Source organism: Bombina bombina, chromosome 8 (genome assembly GCF_027579735.1).
Source record: "Bombina bombina isolate aBomBom1 chromosome 8, aBomBom1.pri, whole genome shotgun sequence".
In the NCBI taxonomy this organism is placed as follows: Eukaryota; Metazoa; Chordata; class Amphibia; order Anura; family Bombinatoridae; genus Bombina; species Bombina bombina.
In genome coordinates this window covers 75735040-75757043 of record NC_069506.1, presented here as the reverse complement: position 1 = coordinate 75757043, position 22004 = coordinate 75735040, and the positions used below count along the sequence as shown (strand labels likewise).

At 41.8% G+C, this 22004-nt stretch overlaps 1 protein-coding gene across 1 annotated transcript in view; it reads right to left on the bottom strand.

Annotated features, from left to right (window-relative positions):
* Positions 1–22004, bottom strand: part of CEP104 (centrosomal protein 104) — a 581941-nt gene that overhangs the window by 168095 nt on the left and 391842 nt on the right. Inside the window, 1 exon segment of the mRNA XM_053690408.1 lies at positions 769–907. Coding sequence (XP_053546383.1) covers positions 769–907 — 139 coding nt within the window.

Genomic DNA, 22004 nt, shown 5'->3' with positions numbered 1-22004 from the left:
ACCACTTTAAGATTAAGCAATTTCGACTGACTGTTTTATATTGATTCTAATAAAAGAATATTATTTTTAACCAATAATCTTTGTATATTTTTTTATTATTATTTTTTATTTTTATTTTTGAATTAGAACTTAATAATTTTAAGATATTATTCTATGAAAATTCTTTAAAAACTAAAAAACGTTTTTTTCTATACATTTATTTATATAAACATAGACATAGAAATACAAATACTACTAAGACCATTGTCATTTGGTAGATATTAAGCCAGTGTTTGCACACAGGCGCACATATATAAGACAATCATAACTGCTACTAAAACTATTTATTCAGATGACTTGGGGTATCTGATTTTTATGTGAAGTATTATCTACCACCAGCGCATAGATTTTTAGTTGTTTAATCCTAGATTTATCAAGCCCCTGCGGCAGCAAGTTCTCACAAGAACTTGCTTGCCGCGATTTATCAAGCAGCGATCACCAGACCGCTGCTTCCCTAACATCTTCACCACATCTATTCTGGCGAAATTCAATCTCCTCGGTCAAGTCCGACCGAGGAGATTGACAGCTCCTGCCCGCGCGTGATTGGCTGTGCGCGAGCAGGGGGCGGGATTGCACGTATAGGCGCCCCTGTACTCCTCAGGGTTGATAAATCTAGCCCTTTGTGTATTTATAGCTAGAACTGGAAAAATGAATAGCAGAGTTAACGTAGAGAGATGGAAAAAAAAAGAAAAGGTAAGGTGTGGTGTTTCTCAAAAGCAAAATACTTACGATTACAGCTCTTAGCTTTGACATGCTCCAGGAGTTGCTCTTTGGGAATTGCTTCTGAGCAACGTTGGCATTTCCCAAATGAATCCTTTAGATCGCATTCGGTCAAAAGATGGTCTGTCAGACTTGCAATTTCTACAACCTAATTAGGCAGAAAATAGCACAACAAATTCCATTAATTATAACACTATCATATAAATACGATTCACATACGTTTTATAGAAGACAAAGATTAGAGGGCCATTATAGTGAAAGCACTTTTGACTCTGCAAGACTGTGTGTTGTAGGCTCATATGGTAATTTCTAAGTCCTTGAAGGCCGCCCCTTACCTTAGTGCATTTTTACAGTTTTTCACAGCTTGACAGTGCTAGTTTATGTGTGACATTTAGATACCATTGTGTTTAATCCAATGGAGTTATTTATGAGTCAGCAGTGATTGGCTAAAATGAAAGTCTGTCAAAAGAACTGAACTAAGGGGGCAGTTTGCAGAGGCTTAGATACAAGGTAATCATAAAGGTTAAAAGAGGTATTAATATAACTGTGTTGGTTATGCAAAAGTGGGGAATGGATAATAAAGTGATTATCTAATTTTTTAAACAATAAAAATTCTGATGCAGACTGTCCCTTTAATCTTTATGTTCTTAGCGGCAACACATGAAGCAAGAAACAACTATCAACAACTCCGCCTGTGCTAAAGTAATATAAATTATCACAAGGAAAAGCATATTGATCTGACGACAACAGAGAAACAGGATGAAAAAAAAATTGCCTATTAAAGGTAAATAAAACCCCCACATTTTATTCAGGATTCAGACACAGCATACAATTTTAAACAACTTTCCAATTCAAATCTATTACGAAATGTGCTTTATTCTTTGGGTACCTTTTGTTGAAGAAGCAGAAATTAACTACGGGAGCTAGCTGAACAAATTTAAGAGAGCCAATGACAACAGGCATATATGGGCAGCCACCAATCAGCAGCTAGTTACGGGCAGCGCATTACCTGCCTAAATAAGTTTTTTAATAAAAGATATCAAGAGAATCTAGCAAATTAGATAATAGAAGTAAAGTGGAAAAATGTTTCAAATTGCATTCTCTATCTGAAAATTGAAAGATAAATTTTACTTTTCCTTTCACTTTAATGAACTGTAACTTTTTTCCAAAAAGCATGACATTCCAGAATAATGGTCGTCTGAAGCTAATGAGAATTAGAAGCTTTTAGGACCCCAGAGCAAAACTAAAGGGGCGATTATCTAAACCTCACCAAGTCAGATGTATTTTTTTCACACTGATCCTCACAGTTGCTGCACCTGGTGGAATTATTTTTAAAAAAGGGTAGTCCCTGTGAGAGGCGAGACGTTTCCTATCAAAATGAATGGAGCTCACTGGAAAGAGAAACTTCACTGTGTAAGGCGAAGTTAGCAGTGAGCGCACGTTAAAAATTAAATCCTGCAGCCAATATAAATCACATTACGCTACTTTCTGCGTATAGCATCTTACAGTCTGCTATATTTTCGCATGCATTTTTTTTCTATTAGGGTATTAAGTATTTTGAGTTCTTTGAGAAAAGCTCTTCTCCTTTTCATTTGAGAGAAAAAAAACAGTGAGAACTGTAGGGCAGAAACGTTTAGAGAATTCCCTTTGGATTTGAGAGAAAATATCAGATACTTCCATGGAACGTCCATATTCAACCTATTTTATGAAAAAAACACAATTTATGCTTACCTGATAAATTTATTTATCTTGTGGTGTATCCAGTCCACGGATCATCCATTACTTGTGGGATATTCTCATTCCCAACAGGAAGTTGCAAGAGGACACCCACAGCAGAGCTGTTATATAGCTCCTCCCCTAATTGCCATATCCAGTCATTCGACCGAAAACAAGCCGAGAAAGGAGAAACCATAGGGTGCAGTGGTGACTGTAGTTTAAATTTAAAAATGACCTGCCTTAAAATGACAGGGCGGGCCGTGGACTGGATACACCACAAGAGAAATAAATTTATCAGGTAAGCGTAAATGGTGTTTTCTCTTGTAAGGTGTATCCAGTCCACGGATCATCCATTACTTGTGGGATACCAATACCAAAGCTAAAGTACACGGATGAAGGGAGGGACAAGGCAGGTACTTAAACGGAAGGTACCACTGCCAGTAAAACCTTTCTCCCAAAAATAGCCTCCGAAGAAGCAAAAGTATCAAATTTGTAAAATTTTGAAAAAGTATGAAGCGAAGACCAAGTCGCCGCCTTGCAAATCTGTTCAACAGAAGCCTCATTTTTAAAGGCCCAAGTGGAAGCCACAGCTCTAGTAGAATGAGCTGTAATCCTTTCAGGAGGCTGCTGTCCAGCAGGCTCATAGGCTAAGCGGATTATGCTTCTTAGCCAAAAAGAAAGAGAGGTTGCCGAAGCCTTTTGACCTCTCCTCTGTCCAGAGTAGACAACAAACAAAGCAGATGTTTGACGAAAATCTTTAGTAGCTTGTAAGTAAAACTTTAAAGCACGAACCACGTCCAGATTGTGTAATAGACGTTCCTTCTTTGAAGAAGGATTAGGACACAAGGATGGAACAACAATCTCTTGATTGATATTCTTGTTAGATACCACCTTAGGTAAAAACCCAGGTTTGGTACGCAGGACTACCTTATCCATATGGAAAATCAGATAAGGAGAATCACATTGTAAGGCAGATAACTCTGAGACTCTACGAAACGAGGAAATAGCTACCAAAAAAAGACCTTTCCAAGATAAAAGTTTGATATCTATGGAATGAAGAGGTTCAAACGGAACTCCTTGAAGAACCTTAAGAACAAAATTTAAGCTCCATGGCGGAGCAACAGGTTTAAACACAGGCTTGATTCTAACTAAAGCCTGACAAAATGCCTGAACGTCTGGAACATCTGCCAGACGCTTGTGCAAAAGAATAGACAGAGCCGAAATCTGTCCCTTTAAGGAACTAGCTGACAATCCTTTTTCCAAACCTTCTTGGAGAAAAGATAATATCCTGGGAATCCTGACCTTACTCCATGAGTAACCCTTGAATTCACACCAATAAAGATATTTACACCATATATTATGGTAAATTTTCCTGGTGACAGGCTTTCGTGCCTGTATTAAGGTATCAATGACTGACTCGGAGAAGCCACGCTTTGATAAAATCAAGCGTTCAATCTCCAGGCAGTCAGTCTCAGAGAAATTAGATTTGGATGGTTGAAAGGACCCTGAAGTAGAAGGTCCTGTCTCAGAGGCAGAGTCCATGGTGGAAAGGATGACATGTCCACCAGATCTGCATACCAGGTCCTGCGTGGCCACGCAGGCGCTATCAAAATCACTGATGCTCTCTCCTGCTTGATCTTGGCAATCAGTCGAGGGAGCAGAGGAAACGGTGGAAACACATAAGCCAGGTTGAAAGACCAGGGCGCTGCTAGAGCATCTATCAGCGTCGCCTTGGGAACCCTGGACCTGGATCCGTAACAAGGAAGCTTGGCATTCTGGCGAGACGCCATGAGATCCAGTTCTGGTTTGCCCCAACGATGAATCAGTTGTGCAAACACCTCCGGATGGAGTTCCCACTCCCCCGGATGAAAAGTCTGACGACTTAGAAAATCCGCCTCCCAGTTCTCTACACCTGGGATATGGATAGCTGATAGGTGGCAAGAGTGAATCTCTGCCCAGCGAATTATCTTTGAAACTTCTAACATCGCTAGGGAACTTCTTGTTCCCCCTTGATGGTTGATGTAAGCCACAGTCGTGATGTTGTCCGACTGAAATCTGATGTACCTCAGAGTTGCTAACTGAGGCCAAGCCTGAAGAGCATTGAATATCGCTCTCAGTTCCAGAATATTAATTGGAAGGAGTGTCTCCTCCTGAGTCCACGATCCCTGAGCCTTCAGGGAGTTCTAGACTGCATCCCAACCTAGAAGGCTGGCATCTGTTGTTACAATTGTCCAATCTGGCCTGCGAAAGGTCATACCTTTGGACAGATGGACCCGAGATAGCCACGAGAGAAGAGAATCCCTGGTCTCTTGATCCAGATTTAGTAGAGAGGACAAATCTGTGTAATCCCCGTTCCACTGTCTGAGCATGCATAGTTGCAGCGGTCTGAGATGTAGGCGTGCAAACGGCACTATGTCCATTGCCGCTACCATTAAGCCGATTACTTCCATGCACTGAGCCACCGAAGGGCGCGGAATGGAATGAAGAACACGGCAGGAATTTAGAAGCTTTGATAACCTGGACTCCGTCAGGTAAATTTTCATTTCTACAGGAAGGAAACTCTTGTGAGTGGGGATAGAGAACTCTTTTCCTCGTTCACTTTCCACCCATGCGACCTCAGAAATGCCAGTACTACGTCCGTATGAGACATGGCAATTTGGAAGTTTGACGCCTGTATCAGGATGTCGTCTAAATAAGGGGCCACTGCTATGCCCCGCGGCCTTAGGACCGCCAGAAGCGACCCCAGAACCTTCGTAAAAATTCTTGGGGCTGTAGCTAATCCAAAGGGAAGAGCTACAAACTGGTAATGCCTGTCTAGAAAGGCAAACCTGAGAAACCGATGATGATCTTTGTGTATCGGAATGTGAAGATAAGCATCCTTTAAATCCACTGTAGTCATATATTGACCCTCCTGGATCATAGGTAGGATGGTACGAATAGTTTCCATCTTGAATGATGGAACTCTGAGGAATTTGTTTAAGATCTTTAGATCCAAAATTGGTCTGAAGGTTCCCTCTTTTTTGGGAACCACAAACAGATTTGAGTAAAAACCCTGTCCCTGTTCCTCCTTTGGAACTGGATGGATCACTCCCATAACTAGGAGGTCTCGTACACAGTGTAAGAATGCCTCTCTCTTTAGCTGGTTTGCAGATAATTGTGAAAGGTGAAATCTCCCTTTTGGGGGGGGGGGGAAGCTTTGAAGTCCAGAAGATATCCCTGGGATATAATTTTCAGCGCCCAGGGATCCTGGACATCTCTTGCCCACGCCTGGGCGAAGAGTGAAAGTCTGCCCCCTACTAGATCCGTTAACGGATAGGGGGCCGTTCCTTCTTGCTGTCTTAGAGGCAGCAGCAGGCTTTTTGGCCTGCTTACCTTTGTTCCAGGTCTGGTTAGGTCTCCAGACCGTCTTGGACTGAGCAAAAGTTCCCTCTTGTTTTGCATTAGAGGAAGTTGATGCCGCACCTGCCTTGAAGTTTCGAAAGGCACGAAAATTAGACTGTTTGGCCCGTGATTTGGACCTGTCCTGAGGAAGGGCATGACCTTTTCCTCCAGTGATATTAGCAATAATCTCCTTCAAACCAGGCCCGAATAGGGTCTGCTCCTTGAAGGGAATGTTAAGCAGCTTAGATTTTGAAGTCACGTCAGCTGACCATGATTTAAGCCATAGCACCCTGCGCGCCTGTATAGCAAAACCAGAATTCTTAGCCGTTAGTTTAGTCAAATGAACAATGGCATCAGAAACAAATGAATTGGCTAGCTTAAGTGCTCTAAGCTTGCCGAGTATGTCATCCAATGGAGTCGCTACCTGTAAAGCCTCTTCCAGAGACTCAAACCAGAACGCCGCAGCAGCAGTGACAGGAGCAATGCATGCAAGGGGCTGTAGGATTAAACCTTGTTGAATAAACATTTTCTTAAGGTAACCTTCTAATTTTTTATCCATTGGATCTAAAAAAGCAGAACTGTCCTCGACAGGGATAGTAGTACGCTTTGCTAGAGTAGAAACTGCTCCCTCCACCTTAGGGACCGTCTGCCATAAGTCCCGTGTGGTGGCGTCTATTGGAAACATTTTTCTAAAAATAGGAGGGGGAGAGAACGGCACACCTGGTCTATCCCATTCCTTATTAATAATTTCTGTAAACCTTTTAGGTATTGGAAAAACATCAGTACACACCGGCACTGCATAGTATTTATCCAGTCTACACAATTTCTCTGGCACTGCAATTGTATCACAGTCATTCAGAGCAGCTAAAACGTCCCTAAGCAACACGCGGAGGTGTTCAAGCTTAAATTTAAATGTAGAAATGTCAGAATCAGGTTGCATCTTTCCGGAGTCAGAAACATCACCCACAGACTGAAGCTCTCCTTCCTCAGCTTCTGCATATTGTGAGGCAGTATCAGACATGGTTCTTAAAGCGTCAGTATGCTCTGCATTTCGTCTAACCCCAGAGCTATCTTGCTTACCTCTAAATTCAGGTAGTCTGGCTAATACCGCTGACAGTGTATTATCCATGACTGCCACCATGTCTTGTAAAGTAACCGCTATGGGCGCCATGGATGTACTTGGCGCCATTTTAGCATGAGTCCCTTGAGCGGGTGTCAAAGGATCTGACACGTGGGAAGGGTTAGTCGGCATAACTTCCCCCTCGTCAGATTCCTCTGGTGATAAATTTTTTAAAGACCGAATATGATCTTTATTGCTTAAAGTGAAATCAGTACATTTGGTACACATTCTAAGAGGGGGTTCCACGATGGCTTTCAAACATAATAAACAAGGAGTTTCCTCTATGTCAGACATGTTTGTACAGACTAGCAATGAGACTAGCAAGCTTGGAAAACACTTTAAATCAAGTTAACAAGCAAATATAAAAAACGGTACTGTGCCTTTAAGAGAAACAAATTTTGTTAAAATTTGAAAAACAGTGAAAAAAGGCAGTAAATCAAACAAAATTTTTACAGTGTATGTAATAAGCTAAAAGAGCATTGCACCCGCTTGCAAATGGATGATTAACCCCTTAGTTCAAAAAACGGATCAAAAAAACGATTTAGACGTTTTTTAACAGTCACAACAAACTGCCACAGCTCTGCTGTGGCCCTACCTTCCCCAATAAACGACTTTGGAAAGCCTTTGAGCCCTTTAGAGATGTCCTATAGCATTCAGGGGACATCTGAGGTAAGCTGGATGTCTCAGTCTGTAATTTTAACTGCGCAAAAAAGCGCTAAAATAGGCCCCTCCCACTCATACTACAACAGTGGAAAGCCTCAGGAAACTGTTTCTAGGCAAAATTTAAGCCAGCCATGTGGAAAAACTAGGCCCCAATAAAGTTTTATCACCAAAGCATATATAAAAACGCTTAAACATGCCAGCAAACGTTTTATATTGCAATTTTATAAGAGTATTACCTCTGAGAGTAAGCATGATACCAGTCGCTATTAAATCACTGTATTCAGGCTTAACTTACATTAATCCGGTATCAGCAGCATTTTCTAGCATTTCCATCTCTAGAAAAAATTGTAACTGCACATACCTCATAGCAGAGTAACCTGCACGCCATTCTCCCGCTGAAGTTACCTCTCTCCTCAGACATATGTGAGAACAGCAATGGATCTTAGTTACAACCTGCTAAGATCATAGAAAACTCAAGCAGATTCTTCTTCTGTTTACTGCCTGGGATAAAATAGTACAACTCCGGTACCATTTAAAAATAACAAACTTATGATTGAAGAAAAAAAAACATAATTTATGTAAGAACTTACCTGATAAATTCATTTCTTTCATATTAGCAAGAGTCCATGAGCTAGTGACGTATGGGATATACATTCCTACCAGGAGGGGCAAAGTTTCCCAAACCTCAAAATGCCTATAAATACACCCCTCACCACACCCACAATTCAGTTTAACGAATAGCCAAGAAGTGGGGTGATAAAAAAGTGCGAAAGCATATAAAAATAAGGAATTGGAATAATTGTGCTTTATACAAAATCATAACCACCACAAAAAAAGGGCGGGCCTCATGGACTCTTGCTAATATGAAAGAAATGAATTTATCAGGTAAGTTCTTACATAAATTATGTTTTCTTTCATGTAATTAGCAAGAGTCCATGAGCTAGTGACGTATGGGATAATGACTACCCAAGATGTGGATCTTCCACACAAGAGTCACTAGAGAGGGAGGGATAAAATAAAGACAGCCAATTCCTGCTGAAAATAATCCACACCCAAAATAAAGTTTAATGAAAAACATAAGCAGAAGATTCAAACTGAAACCGCTGCCTGAAGTACTTTTCTACCAAAAACTGCTTCAGAAGAAGAAAATACATCAAAATGGTAGAATTTAGTAAAAGTATGCAAAGAGGACCAAGTCGCTGCTTTACAAATCTGATCAACCGAAGCTTCATTCCTAAACGCCCAGGAAGTAGAAACTGACCTAGTAGAATGAGCTGTAATCCTCTGAGGCGGAGTTTTACCCGACTCAACATAGGCAAGATGAATTAAAGATTTCAACCAAGATGCCAAAGAAATGGCAGAAGCTTTCTGGCCTTTTCTAGAACCGGAAAAGATAACAAATAGACTAGAAGTCTTTCGGAAAGACTTAGTAGCTTCAACATAATATTTCAAAGCTCTAACAACATCCAAAGAATGCAACGATTTCTCCTTAGAATTCTTAGGATTAGGACATAATGAAGGAACCACAATTTCTCTACTAATGTTGTTGGAATTCACAACTTTAGGTAAAAATTCAAAAGAAGTTCGCAACACCGCCTTATCCTGATGAAAAATCAGAAAAGGAGACTCACAAGAAAGAGCAGATAATTCAGAAACTCTTCTGGCAGAAGAGATTGCCAAAAGGAACAAAACTTTCCAAGAAAGTAATTTAATATCCAATGAATGCATAGGTTCAAACGGAGGAGCTTGAAGAGCTCCCAGAACCAAATTCAAACTCCAAGGAGGAGAAATTGACTTAATGACAGGTTTTATACGAACCAAAGCTTGTACAAAACAATGAATATCAGGAAGAATAGCAATCTTTCTGTGAAAAAGAACAGAAAGAGCAGAGATTTGTCCTTTCAAAGAACTTGCGGACAAACCCTTATCTAAACCATCCTGAAGAAACTGTAAAATTCTCGGTATTCTAAAAGAATGCCAAGAAAAATGATGAGAAAGACACCAAGAAATATAAGTCTTCCAGACTCTATAATATATCTCTCTAGATACAGATTTACGAGCCTGTAACATAGTATTAATCACAGAGTCAGAGAAACCTCTTTGACCAAGAATCAAGCGTTCAATCTCCATACCTTTAAATGTAAGGATTTTAGATCCTGATGGAAAAAAGGACCTTGCGACAGAAGGTCTGGTCTTAACGGAAGAGTCCACGGTTGGCAAGAGGCCATCCGGACAAGATCCGCATACCAAAACCTGTGAGGCCATGCCGGAGCTACCAGCAAAACAAACGAGCATTCCTTCAGAATCTTGGAGATTACTCTTGGAAGAAGAACTAGAGGCGGAAAGACATAGGCAGGATGATACTTCCAAGGAAGTGATAATGCATCCACTGCCTCCGCCTGAGGATCCCGGGATCTGGACAGATACCTGGGAAGTTTCTTGTTTAGATGAGACGCCATCAGATCTATTTCTGTAAGTTCCCACATTTGAACAATCTGAAGAAATACCTCTGGGTGAAGAGACCATTCGCCCGGATGCAACGTTTGGCGACTGAGATAATCCGCTTCCCAATTGTCTATACCTGGGATATGAACCGCAGAGATTAGACAGGAGCTGGATTCCGCCCAAACCAAAATTCGAGATACTTCTTTCATAGCCAGAGGACTGTGAGTCCCTCCTTGATGATTGATGTATGCCACAGTTGTGACATTGTCTGTCTGAAAGCAAATGAACGATTCTCTCTTCAGAAGAGGCCAAAACTGAAGAGCTCTGAAAATTGCACGGAGTTCCAAAATATTGATCGGCAATCTCACCTCCTGAGATTCCCAAACTCCTTGTGCCGTCAGAGATCCCCACACAGCTCCCCAACCTGTGAGACTTGCATCTGTTGAAATTACAGTCCAGGTTGGAAGCACAAAAGAAGCCCCCTGAATTAAACGATGGTGATCTGTCCACCATGTTAGAGAGTGTTGAACAATCGGTTTTAAAGATATTAATTGAGATATCTTTGTGTAATCCTTGCACCATTGATTCAGCATACAAAGCTGAAGAGGTCGCATGTGAAAACGAGCAAAGGGGATCGCGTCCGATGCAGCAGTCATAAGACCTAGAATTTCCATGCATAAAGCTACCGAAGGGAATGATTGTGACTGAAGGTTTCGACAAGCTGAAATCAGTTTTAGACGTCTCTTGTCTGTTAAAGACAGAGTCATGGACACTGAATCTATCTGGAAACCCAGAAAGGTTACCCTTGTCTGAGGAATCAATGAACTTTTTGGTAAATTGATCCTCCAACCATGATCTTGAAGAAACAACACAAGTTGATTCGTATGAGATTCTGCTAAATGTAAAGATTGAGCAAGTACCAAGATATCGTCCAAATAAGGAAATACCACAATACCCTGTTCTCTGATTACAGACAGAAGGGCACCGAGAACCTTTGTAAAAATTCTTGGAGCTGTAGCTAGGCCAAACGGCAGAGCCACAAACTGGTAATGCTTGTCCAGAAAAGAGAATCTCAGGAACTGATAATGATCTGGATGAATCGGAATATGCAGATATGCATCCTGTAAATCTATTGTGGACATATAATTCCCTTGCTGAACAAAAGGCAAGATAGTCCTTACAGTTACCATCTTGAATGTTGGTATCCTTACATAACGATTCAATATTTTTAGATCCAGAACTGGTCTGAAGGAATTCTCCTTCTTTGGTACAATGAAGAGATTTGAATAAAACCCCATCCCCTGTTCCGGAACTGGAACTGGCATAATTACTCCAGCCAACTCTAGATCTGAAACACAATTCAGAAATGCTTGAGCTTTCACTGGATTTACTGGGACACGGGAAAGAAAAAAATCTCTTTGCAGGAGGTCTCAACTTGAAACCAATTCTCTACCCTTCTGAAACAATGTTCTGAATCCAAAGATTGTGAACAGAATTGATCCAAATTTCTTTGAAAAAACGTAACCTGCCCCCTACCAGCTGAGCTGGAATGAGGGCCGCACCTTCATGTGGACTTAGAAGCAGGCTTTGGCTTTCTAGCAGGCTTGGATTTATTCCAGACTGGAGATGGTTTCCAAACTGAAACTGCTCCTGAGGATGAAGGATTAGGCTTTTGTTCTTTGTTGAAACGAAAGGAACGAAAACGATTATTAGCCCTGTTTTTACCCTTAGATTTTTTATCCTGTGGTAAAAAAGTTCCTTTCCCACCAGTAACAGTTGAGATAATAGAATCCAACTGAGAACCAAATAATTTGTTACCCTGGAAAGAAATGGAAAGTAGAGTTGATTTAGAAGCCATATCAGCATTCCAAGTTTTAAGCCATAAAGCCCTTCTAGCTAAAATAGCTAGAGACATAAACCTGACATCAACTCTGATAATATCAAAAATGGCATCACAGATGAAATTATTAGCATGCTGAAGAATAATAATAATATCATGAGAATCATGATCTGTTACTTGTTGCGCTAAAGTTTCCAACCAAAAAGTTGAAGCTGCAGCAACATCAGCCAATGATATAGCAGGTCTAAGAAGATTACCTGAACACAGATAAGCTTTTCTTAGAAAGGATTCAATTTTCCTATCTAAAGGATCCTTAAACGAAGTACCATCTGACGTAGGAATAGTAGTACGTTTAGCAAGGGTAGCAATAGCCCCATCAACTTTAGGGATCTTGTCCCAAAATTCTAATCTGTCAGACGGCACAGGATATAATTGCTTAAAACGTTTAGAAGGAGTAAAAGAATTACCCAATTTATCCCATTCTATGGAAATTACTTCAGAAATAGCATTAGGAACAGGAAAAACTTCTGGAATAACCACAGGAGATTTAAATACCTTATCTAAATGTTTAGAATTAGTATCAAGAGGACCAGAATCCTCTATTTCTAAAGCAATTAGTACTTCTTTAAGTAAAGAACGAATAAATTCCATTTTAAATAAATATGAAGATTTATCAGCATCAATCTCTGAGACAGAATCCTCTGAACCAGAAGAGTCATCAGAATCAGAATGATGATGTACATTTAAAAATTCATCTGTAGGGAGAGAAGTTTTAAAAGATTTTTTACGTTTACTAGAAGGAGAAATAACAGACATAGCCTTCTTGATGGATTCAGAAACAAAAACAGAATTTATTGTTTACCTGATAAATTACTTTCTCCAACGGTGTGTCCGGTCCACGGCGTCATCCTTACTTGTGGGATATTCTCTTCCCCAACAGGAAATGGCAAAGAGCCCAGCAAAGCTGGTCACATGATCCCTCCTAGGCTCCGCCTACCCCAGTCATTCGACCGACGTTAAGGAGGAATATTTGCATAGGAGAAACCATATGGTACCGTGGTGACTGTAGTTAAAGAAAATAAATTATCAGACCTGATTAAAAAAAAACCAGGGCGGGCCGTGGACTGGACACACCGTTGGAGAAAGTAATTTATCAGGTAAACATAAATTCTGTTTTCTCCAACATAGGTGTGTCCGGTCCACGGCGTCATCCTTACTTGTGGGAACCAATACCAAAGCTTTAGGACACGGATGAAGGGAGGGAGCAAATCAGGTCACCTAAATGGAAGGCCTCAGAAGAAGCAAAAGTATCAAACTTGTAAAATTTGGTAAAAGTGTGCAGTGAAGACCAAGTCGCTGCCCTACATATCTGATCAACAGAAGCCTCGTTCTTGAAGGCCCATGTGGAAGCCACAGCCCTAGTGGAATGAGCTGTGATTCTTTCGGGAGGCTGCCGTCCGGCAGTCTCGTAAGCCAATCTGATGATGCTTTTAATCCAAAAAGAGAGAGAGGTAGAAGTTGCTTTTTGCCCTCTCCTTTTACCGGAATAAACAACAAACAAGGAAGATGTTTGTCTAAAATCCTTTGTAGCATCTAAATAGAATTTTAGAGCGCGAACAACATCCAAATTGTGCAACAAACGTTCCTTCTTTGAAACTGGTTTCGGACACAGAGAAGGTACGATAATCTCCTGGTTAATGTTTTTATTAGAAACAACTTTTGGAAGAAAACCAGGTTTAGTACGTAAAACCACCTTATCTGCATGGAACACCAGATAAGGAGGAGAACACTGCAGAGCAGATAATTCTGAAACTCTTCTAGCAGAAGAAATTGCAACTAAAAACAAGACTTTCCAAGATAATATCTTAATATCAACGGAATGCAAGGGTTCAAACGGAACCCCCTGAAGAACTGAAAGAACTAAATTGAGACTCCAAGGAGGAGTCAAAGGTTTGTAAACAGGCTTAATTCTAACCAGAGCCTGAACAAAGGCTTGAACATCTGGCACAGCGGCCAGCTTTTTGTGAAGTAACACAGACAAGGCAGAAATCTGTCCCTTCAGGGAACTTGCAGATAGTCCTTTGTCCAATCCTTCTTGAAGGAAGGATAGAATCCTAGGAATCTTAACCTTGTCCCAAGGGAATCCTTTAGATTCACACCAACAGATATATTTTTTCCAAATTTTGTGGTAAATCTTTCTAGTTACAGGCTTTCTGGCCTGAACAAGAGTATCGATAACAGAATCTGAGAACCCTCGCTTCGATAAGGTCAAGCGTTCAATCTCCAAGCAGTCAGCTGGAGTGAAACCAGATTCGGATGTTCGAACGGACCCTGAACAAGAAGGTCTCGTCTCAAAGGTAGCTTCCAAGGTGGAGCCGATGACATATTCACCAGATCTGCATACCAAGTCCTGCGTGGCCACGCAGGAGCTATCAAGATCACCGACGCCCTCTCCTGATTGATCCTGGCTACCAGCCTGGGGATGAGAGGAAACGGCGGGAACACATAAGCTAGTTTGAAGGTCCAAGGTGCTACTAGTGCATCCACTAGAGCCGCCTTGGGATCCCTGGATCTGGACCCGTAGCAAGGAACTTTGAAGTTCTGACGAGAGGCCATCAGATCCATGTCTGGAATGCCCCACAGCTGAGTGACTTGGGCAAAGATTTCCGGATGGAGTTCCCACTCCCCCGGATGCAATGTCTGACGACTCAGAAAATCCGCTTCCCAATTTTCCACTCCTGGGATGTGGATAGCAGACAGGTGGCAGGAGTGAGACTCCGCCCATAGAATGATTTTGGTCACTTCTTCCATCGCCAGGGAACTCCTTGTTCCCCCCTGATGGTTGATGTACGCAACAGTTGTCATGTTGTCTGATTGAAACCGTATGAACTTGGCCCTCGCTAGCTGAGGCCAAGCCTTGAGAGCATTGAATATCGCTCTCAGTTCCAGAATATTTATCGGTAACAGAGATTCTTCCCGAGACCAAAGACCCTGAGCTTTCAGGGATCCCCAGACCGCGCCCCAGCCCATCAGACTGGCGTCGGTCGTGACAATGACCCACTCTGGTCTGCGGAATGTCATCCCTCGTGACAGGTTGTCCAGGGACAGCCACCAACGGAGTGAGTCTCTGGTCCTCTGATTTACTTGTATCTTCGGAGACAAGTCTGTATAGTCCCCATTCCACTGACTGAGCATGCACAGTTGTAATGGTCTTAGATGAATGCGCGCAAAAGGAACTATGTCCATTGCCGCTACCATCAACCCGATCACTTCCATGCACTGAGCTATGGAAGGAAGAGGAACGGAATGAAGTATCCGACAAGAGTCTAGAAGCTTTGTTTTTCTGGCCTCTGTCAGAAAAATCCTCATTTCTAAGGAGTCTATTATTGTTCCCAAGAAGGGAACCCTTGTTGACGGAGATAGAGAACTCTTTTCCACGTTCACTTTCCATCCGTGAGATCTGAGAAAGGCCAGGACAATGTCCGTGTGAGCCTTTGCTTGAGGAAGGGACGACGCTTGAATTAGAATGTCGTCCAAGTAAGGTACTACAGCAATGCCCCTTGGTCTTAGCACAGCTAGAAGGGACCCTAGTACCTTTGTGAAAATCCTTGGAGCAGTGGCTAATCCGAAAGGAAGCGCCACGAACTGGTAATGTTTGTCCAGGAATGCGAACCTCAGGAACCGATGATGTTCCTTGTGGATAGGAATATGTAGATACGCATCCTTTAAATCCACCGTGGTCATGAATTGACCTTCCTGGATGGAAGGAAGAATAGTTCGAATGGTTTCCATCTTGAACGATGGAACCTTGAGAAACTTGTTTAAGATCTTGAGATCTAAGATTGGTCTGAACGTTCCCTCTTTTTTGGGAACTATGAACAGATTGGAGTAGAACCCTATCCCTTGTTCTCTTAATGGAACAGGATGAATCACTCCCATTTTTAACAGGTCTTCTACACAATGTAAGAATGCCTGTCTTTTTATATGGTCTGAAGACAACTGAGACCTGTGGAACCTCCCCCTTGGGGGAAGTCCCTTGAATTCCAGAAGATAACCTTGGGAGACTATTTCTAGCGCCCAAGGATCCAGAACATCTCTTGCCCAAGCCTGAGCGAAGAGAGAGAGTCTGCCCCCCACCAGATCCGGTCCCGGATCGGGGGCCAACATTTCATGCTGTCTTGGTAGCAGTGGCAGGTTTCTTGGCCTGCTTACCCTTGTTCCAGCCTTGCATTGGTCTCCAAGCTGGCTTGGCTTGAGAAGTATTACCCTCTTGCTTAGAGGACGTAGCACTTTGGGCTGGTCCGTTTCTACGAAAGGGACGAAAATTAGGTTTATTTTTTGCCTTGAAAGGCCGATCCTGAGGAAGGGGCGTGGCCCTTACCCCCAGTGATATCAGAGATAATCTCTTTCAAGTCAGGGCCAAACAGCGTTTTCCCCTTGAAAGGAATGTTAAGTAGCTTGTTCTTGGAAGACGCATCAGCCGACCAAGATTTCAAACCAAAGCGCTCTGCGCGCCACAATAGCAAACCCAGAATTCTTAGCCGCTAACCTAGCCAATTGCAAAGTGGCGTCTAGGGTGAAAGAATTAGCCAATTTGAGAGCATTGATTCTGTCCATAATCTCCTCATAAGGAGGAGAATCACTATCGACCGCCTTTATCAGCTCATCGAACCAGAAACATGCGGCTGTAGCGACAGGGACAATGCATGAAATTGGTTGTAGAAGGTAACCCTGCTGAACAAACATCTTTTTAAGCAAACCTTCTAATTTTTTATCCATAGGATCTTTGAAAGCACAACTATCCTCTATGGGTATAGTGGTGCGTTTGTTTAAAGTGGAAACCGCTCCCTCGACCTTGGGGACTGTCTGCCATAAGTCCTTTCTGGGGTCGACCATAGGAAACAATTTTTAAATATGGGGGGGAGGGACGAAAGGAATACCGGGCCTTTCCCATTCTTTATTAACAATGTCCGCCACCCGCTTGGGTATAGGAAAAGCTTCTGGGAGCCCCGGCACCTCTAGGAACTTGTCCATTTTACATAGTTTCTCTGGGATGACCAACTTGTCACAATCATCCAGAGTGGATAATACCTCCTTAAGCAGAATGCGGAGATGTTTCCAACTTAAATTTAAATGCAATCACATCAGGTTCAGCTTGTTGAGAAATGTTCCCTGAATCAGTAATTTCTCCCTCAGACAAAACCTCCCTGGCCCCATCAGACTGGGTTGGGGGCCCTTCAGAAATATTGTTATCAGCGTCGTCATGCTCTTCAGTATCTAAAACAGAGCAGTCGCGCTTACGCTGATAAGGGTTCATTTTGGCTAAAATGTTTTTGACCAGAATTATCCATTACAGCCGTTAATTGTTGCATAGTAAGGAGTATTGGCGCGCTAGATGTACTAGGGGCCTCCTGAGTGGGCAAGACTCGTGTAGACGAAGGAGGGAATGATGCAGTACCATGCTTACTCCCTCACTTGAGGAATCATCTTGGGCATCATTGTCATTGTCACATAAATCACATTTATTTAAATGAATAGGAATTCTGGCTTCCCCACATTCAGAACACAGTCTATCTGGTAGTTCAGACATGTTAAACAGGCATAAACTTGATAACAAAGTACAAAAAACGTTTTAAAATAAAACCGTTACTGTCACTTTAAATTTTAAACTGAACACACTTTATTACTGCAATTGCGAAAAAACATGAAGGAATTGTTCAAAATTCACCAAATTTTCACCACAGTGTCTTAAAGCCTTAAAAGTATTGCACACCAAATTTGAAGCTTTAACCCTTAAAATAACGGAACCGGAGCCGTTTTGAACTTTAAACCCCTTTACAGTCCCCTGGTATCTGCTTTGCTGAGACCCAACCAAGCCCCAAGGGGAATACGATACCAAATGACGCCTTCAGAAAGTCTTTTCTAAGTATCAGAGCTCCTCTCACATGCGACTGCATGCCATGCCTCTCAAAAACAAGTGCGCAACACCGGCGCGAAAATGAGGCTCTGCCTATGCTTTGGGGAAAGCCCTAAAGAATAAGGTGTCTAAAACAGTGCCTGCCGATATTATTATATCAAAATACCCAGATAAAATGATTCCTCAAGGCTAAATATGTGTTAATAATGAATCGATTTAGCCAGAAAAAGTCCACAGTCTTAATAAGCCCTTTTTGAAGCCCTTATTTACGATCGTAATAAACATGGCTTACCGGATCCCATAGGGAAAATGACAGCTTCCAGCATTACAATCGTCTTGTTAGATGTGGTCATACCTCAAGCAGCAAAAGTCTGCTCCCTGTTCCCCCAACTGAAGTTAATTGCTCTCAACAGTCCTGTGTGGAACAGCCATGGATTTTAGTGACGGTTGCTAAAATCATTTTCCTCATACAAACAGAAATCTTCATCTCTTTTCTGTTTCTGAGTAAATAGTACATACCAGCACTATTTTAAATAACAAACTCTTGATTGAATAATAAAAACTACAGTTAAACACTAAAAAAACTCTAAGCCATCTCCGTGGAGATGTTGCCTGTACAACGGCAAAGAGAATGACTGGGGTAGGCGGAGCCTAGGAGGGATCATGTGACCAGCTTTGCTGGGCTCTTTGCCATTTCCTGTTGGGGAGAGAATATCCCACAAGTAAGGATGACGCCGTGGACCGGACACACCTATGTTGGAGAAATCTCTTATGTTATCAGGAACATTCTGCACCTTAGATGTTGAGGGAACTGCAACAGACAATGGTACTTTACTAAAGGAAATATTATCTGCATTAACAAGTTTGTCATGACAATTAATACAAACAACAGCCGTGAGAAATAGCTACCAAAAGTTTACAGCAGATACACTTAGCTTTGGTAGATCCAGCACTAGACAGCGATTTTCCTGTAGTATCTTCTGACTCAGATGCACACGTGAGACTTCTTGCAATATGTAAGAGAAAAAACAACATATAAAGCAAAATTGATCAAATTCCTTAATGACAGTTTCAGGAATGGGAAAATATGCAAAGAACAAGCTTCTAGCAACCAGAAGCAATGAAAATGAGCTTAAATTAATGTGGAGACAAAAATGACACCCATATATTTTGGCGCAAATAAGACGCCCACATTATTTGGCGCCAAAAATGACGCCACATCCGGAACGCCGACATCTTGTGGCGCAAAATAACGTCAAAAAATGACGCAACTTCCGGCGACACGTTATGACGCCGGAAACGGAAAATATTTTTTGCGCCAAAAAAAGTCTGCGCCAAGAATGACGCAATAAAAATGAAGCATTTTCAGCCCCCGCGAGCCTAACAGCCCACAAGGAAAAAGTCAAATTTAAGGTAAGAAAAAATGATTAATTGAAATGCATTATCCCCAAATATGAAACTGACTGTCTGAAAAATAAGGAATGTAGAACATTCTGAGTCATGGCAAAAAAATGTTATAAATACATATATTTAGAACTTTATAAACAAAGTGCCCAACCATAGCTTAGAGTGTCACAGAAAATAACATTTACTTACCCCAGGACACTCATCTACATGTTTGTAGAAAGCCAAACCGAGTACTGAAAACGAGAATCAGTAGAGGTAATGGTATATATAAGAGTATATCGTCGATCTGAAAAGGGAGGTAAGAGATGAATCTCTACGACCGATAACAGAGAACCTATGAAATAGACCACCGTAGAAGGAGATCACTGCATTCAAATAGGCAATACTCTCCTCACATCCCTCTGACATTCACTGCACGCTGAGAGGAAAAACCGGGCTCCAACTTGCTGCGGAGCGCATATCAACGAGATCTAGCACAAACTTACTTCACCACCTCCATAGGAGGCAAAGTTTGTAAAACTGAATTGTGGGTGTGGTGAGGGGTGTATTTATAGGCTTTTGAGGTTTGGGAAACTTTGCCCCTCCTGGTAGGAATTGTATATCCCATACGTCACTAGCTCATGGACTCTTGCTAATTACATGAAAGAAACTACTATAATTCACCACTCTCTTCTTACTACCTCCATGCTTGTTGAGAGTGCAAGAGAATGACTGGATATGGCAATTAGGGGGAGGAGCTATATAACAGCTCTGCTGTGGGTGTCCTCTTGCAACTTCCTGATGGGAATGAGAATATCCCACAAGTAATGGATGATCCGTGGACTGGATACACCTTACAAGAGAAACAGCAATTACGCTTTGCATTTTGTACTCGTGTGTTTTTTGCGCATCCAGTGTACTGAAATTACGATTTACACTGTGCATATTTAATGCAAATTTTGGTGAATTTTATGTTTTTTATAAAATACGATTTTTGGTGAACAATTTTGTTACGATATTTGACACCTTAACAAATACAATTTTGTGTGACTGGTTAAATCATTCGTTTTGTATGACTTTTTTTAATTACAATTTTAATTGTTAAGTTTTGTAATTTATGCATCTCGTTCCCATACGAAAAGTACATAAATACTGGTTTCATAGAATTCCACCAGGGAAATAGGACCGCATAGGCTTCTTTTTATGAGAGGGGAAGGAGTAGGTGGGAGGAGCAGGGCAGCAACACCAGATTTAGGAACATTCAGTGGGGCCTATCTATGGAATCTTATTTTGGAATGGAGCTTGATGCCCCGTGTTTCTGGCGAGCTGCAGGCTCACCAGAAACAGCAGTTATGAAGCAGCGGTCACAAACACTGCTGCTCCATAACCCTGTCCTCCCTGCTCAGAGCAGGGCGGACAGACATCGCCGGAATCAACCCGATCCAGTACGATCGGGTTTAATTGACACCCCCCCTGCTGGAGGCCGATTGGCCGCGAGTCTAAAGGGGGCGGCGTTGCACCAGCAGCTCTTGTGAGCTGCTGGTGCAAAGCTGAATATGGCGAGCGTATTGCTCGCCGTATTCAGCGAGGTCTGGCGGACCTGATCCGCACTGTCGGATCAGGTTCGCCAGACTATTGATAAATTGGGCCAGTGTCACCTCCTGATGTTCCTAAATAGCTGCGGGATCTGAGCTGTCTAGTAGTATATTTCCCTCCACTGATTGATGGAAGGTGCAGCTTATGCAGGTCAAGGGTCAGGTCACACCCCAGCTATTACAGCTTTCCAGTGTGCTGTTATCTTTGTTTCTAACCCTCCTTTCTCTCTCTCTCTTATCAAGTTGCTTTATAGTATTTGCATCTACAGCTGCTGTTTTGTAATTTGTAATTCATGGAGATGCCTAAAATCATTTGTAATAGTAGATATTGCTTACTAAATGATCACACTTTCAATGGGATGTATTTAAGTAGCTATTTTACTATAAATATATGTTTGTGCGTATATGTGTGTGTATGTACATGTGTTTGTATGTGTGCACCAGTGGCGACTCTAGGAAAAATATATAGGGGGGCACATAAGATATCACAGTAAAAACTGGGGGGGGCACTAATAATTTTAACCATTAAATCATGCCACTATATATAAAAAACAAAAAAAATAAGATTCAAAATACCAGAGTAATGCAGTATGCAAGTCTCCTGTATTCTAGAGAACAGCGGGCAGGAAGGAAACTTCAGCCACGGGGACTAGGGAGGAGAGGAATGATGAACATTCCAATACGCGTGGCTAGTAAGCTACATTGCACTATTCAAATTCAACCAGCCTTCATGGTGCACTTAGGGTTGCCAGCTGTCCAACACAAAAATACTGGACAATTTGGCAAATGGTAGGTGGGGTCACACAACACTACCTCGCCCCCCCCCCATAGCCCCCACTTTGGTCCAACCATGTGTATTATACACAACTGAGCAGTCATTTTACCCCATGGCTGCTAGTTACACATCAATCATTTTTAATCTTCAGCTGCTGTACATTTAAGTGTCCAGTACTTTTGTGAAGATTTTACTAGACAGCCTGCTAAATTACTGGACTGTCAGTTGGAATACTTGATGCCTGACAACCCTAGTAGGTAATGCAAACATGGAATATAAGTAATAACCAGCCAATCCCACTGTTAGAAACAAGCCATGCAACCAGTTTAATATATAAACCAATAATAGTATAAGGAGAGACTGACCCATATGCCAAGGAATTAATTACTAATAAGTATAATAATATA